General features: G+C 43.3%; 1 protein-coding gene across 1 annotated transcript; it reads left to right on the forward strand.

The window, feature by feature from the left end:
- The first annotated feature begins 239 nt into the window (after nt 1-239).
- On the forward strand, nt 240-2,093 carry LOC124107652 (heterogeneous nuclear ribonucleoprotein A1). The gene has a single exon (XM_046465835.2). It carries the CDS (start codon nt 313-315, stop codon nt 1,435-1,437), a length of 1,125 nt encoding a protein of 374 aa, XP_046321791.1. The 5' UTR covers nt 240-312; the 3' UTR covers nt 1,438-2,093.
- Nucleotides 2,094-2,616: the final 523 nt, after the last annotated feature.

Raw genomic sequence — 2,616 nt, forward strand, 5'->3', positions numbered from 1 at the left:
GTTTTCTCTGTATCAGTAATCTACTCTTCCAGCCCAGCCCTGTTTATACATTCTCCAGGGCTGGACCCCTGAGCTTTTTACATATTGGATCTGTTAGGAATAAAACTTCTATGAATATTCTTGTAGAATTTAATGCACACACACAAAAATAAACAACCCGTTTAATAAATGAACAAAGGGACTGAACAAATCACAGAAGAAATACGAATGATCAAAAAAATATGAGAAAGGGATACGTTCGTTAGCTTACTCCTTTCTGCCCATGGACGCCGCCGAGAAAGCATCGTTAAAGTCTGTCTTCCTGCTGCCGTCATGTCTAAATCAGAGTCCCCTAAAGAGCCCGAACAGCTGCGGAAGCTATTCATCGGAGGGCTGAGCTTTGAAACAACTGATGAGTGTCTGAGAAGCCATTTTGAGCAATGGGGAACACTCACGGATTGTGTGGTAATGAGAGATCCAAACACCAAGCGCTCCAGAGGCTTTGGGTTTGTCACTTATGCCACTGTGGAGGAAGTGGATGCAGCCATGAATGCAAGACCACACAAAGTGGATGGTAGAGTTGTGGAACCAAAGAGAGCTGTCTCACGAGAAGATTCTCAAAGACCAGGGGCCCACTTAACTGTGAAAAAGATCTTTGTTGGTGGCATTAAAGAAGACACTGAAGAACATCACCTACGAGATTATTTTGAACAGTATGGGAAAATAGAAGTTATTGAAATCATGACTGACCGAGGCAGTGGAAAGAAAAGGGGCTTTGCTTTTGTAACTTTTGATGACCATGACTCTGTGGATAAGATTGTCATTCAGAAATACCATACTGTGAATGGCCACAACTGTGAAGTGAGGAAAGCCCTGTCAAAGCAAGAGATGGCTAGTGCCTCATCTAGCCAAAGAGGTCGAAGTGGTTCTGGAAACTTCGGTGGTGGTCGTGGAGGTGGTTTTGGTGGAAATGACAATTTCGGTCATGGAGGGAACTTCAGTGGTCGTGGTGGCTTTGGTGGCAGTCGTGGTGGTGGTGGATATGGTGGCAGCGGGGATGGCTACAATGGATTTGGTAATGATGGTGGTTATGGAGGAGGAGGCGGCCCTGGTTACTCTGGAGGAAGCAGAGGCTATGGAAGTGGTGGACAGGGTTATGGAAACCAGGGCAGTGGCTATGGCGGGAGTGGCAGCTATGACAGCTATAACAACGGAGGAGGCGGAGGCGGCTTTGGCGGTGGTAGTGGAAGCAATTTTGGAGGTGGTGGAAGCTACAATGATTTTGGCAGTTACAACAATCAGTCATCAAATTTTGGACCCATGAAGGGTGGAAACTTTGGAGGCAGAAGCTCTGGACCTTACGGTGGTGGAGGCCAATATTTTGCCAAACCACGAAACCAAGGTGGCTATGGCGGTTCCAGCAGCAGCAGTAGCTATGGCAGTGGCAGAAGGTTTTAATACTGCCAGGAAACAAAGCTTAGCAGGAGAGGAGAGCCAGAGAAGTGACAGGGAAGCTACAGGTTACAACAGATTTGTGAACTCAGCCAAGCACAGTGGTGGCAGGGCCTAGCTGCTACAAAGAAGACATGGTTTAGACAATACTCATGTGTATGGGCAAAAAAAAAACTCGAGGACTGTATTTGTGACTAATTGTATAACAGGATATTTTAGTTTCTGTTCTGTGGAAAGTGTAAAGCATTCCAACAAAGGGTTTTAATGTAGACTTTTTTTTTTTTTTTGCACCCATGCTGTTGATTGCTAAATGTAATAGTCTGATCATGACGCTGAATAAATGTGTCTTTTTTAAAATGTGCTGTGTAAAGTTAGTCTACTCTGAAGCCATCTTGGTAAAACTTCCCCAACAGTGTGAAGTTAGAATTCATTCAGGATGATGCCAGGTTCAGAAACCTTGGTGTAGTTGTGACCTTCTGAAGTTCACCATTGAAAGGGTCACCCAAGCAGTCATGGAATTATTTGGTTAAAAAAATGATTGTTGGCATATCCTATGCAATATCTAAATTGAATAATGGTACCAGATAAATAATAGATGGGAATGAAGCTTGTGTATCATCCATTATCATGTGTAATCAATAAACGATTTAATTCTCTTGAAAAAAAAATGAGAAAATGCTCATCATCTCTAGCAATTACAGAAATGTAAATTAAAATCACATTGAGGCCAGGCATGGTGGATGGCGCCTGCCTGTAATCCCAGCATCTTGAGAGGCTGAGGCAGGAGGATCACAAGTTCAAAGCCAGCCTCAGCAAAAGTGAGGTGCTAAATAACTCGGTGAGACTCTGTCTCTAAATAAAATACAAATAGGGCTAGGGATGGGGCTCAGTGGACGAGTGCTCCTGAGTTCAATCCCTGGTACTCCCTTCCCCCCACCAAAAAAAAAAAAAAAAACTACATTGAGATTCCATTTCACTCAAGTCAGAATGACAATTATCCAGAATACAAGTAACAATTAATGTTGGCACACGTGGGAAAAAGTTTAACTCATACATGGATGCTGGGACTACAGATTGGTGAAACCACTCTGAAAAGCAGTATGGAGAGTCCTTAGAAAACTTGGAATGTAGCCACCATTTGATTCGTTATCCCACTCCTTAGCTTATACCCAAAGGACTTAAAAT

This window comes from Marmota monax, unplaced genomic scaffold (assembly GCF_021218885.2).
Source record: "Marmota monax isolate L192 unplaced genomic scaffold, Marmota_monax_Labrador192_F-V1.1 WCK01_AAM20220418_F8-fsc00097, whole genome shotgun sequence".
In the NCBI taxonomy this organism is placed as follows: domain Eukaryota; kingdom Metazoa; phylum Chordata; class Mammalia; order Rodentia; family Sciuridae; genus Marmota; species Marmota monax.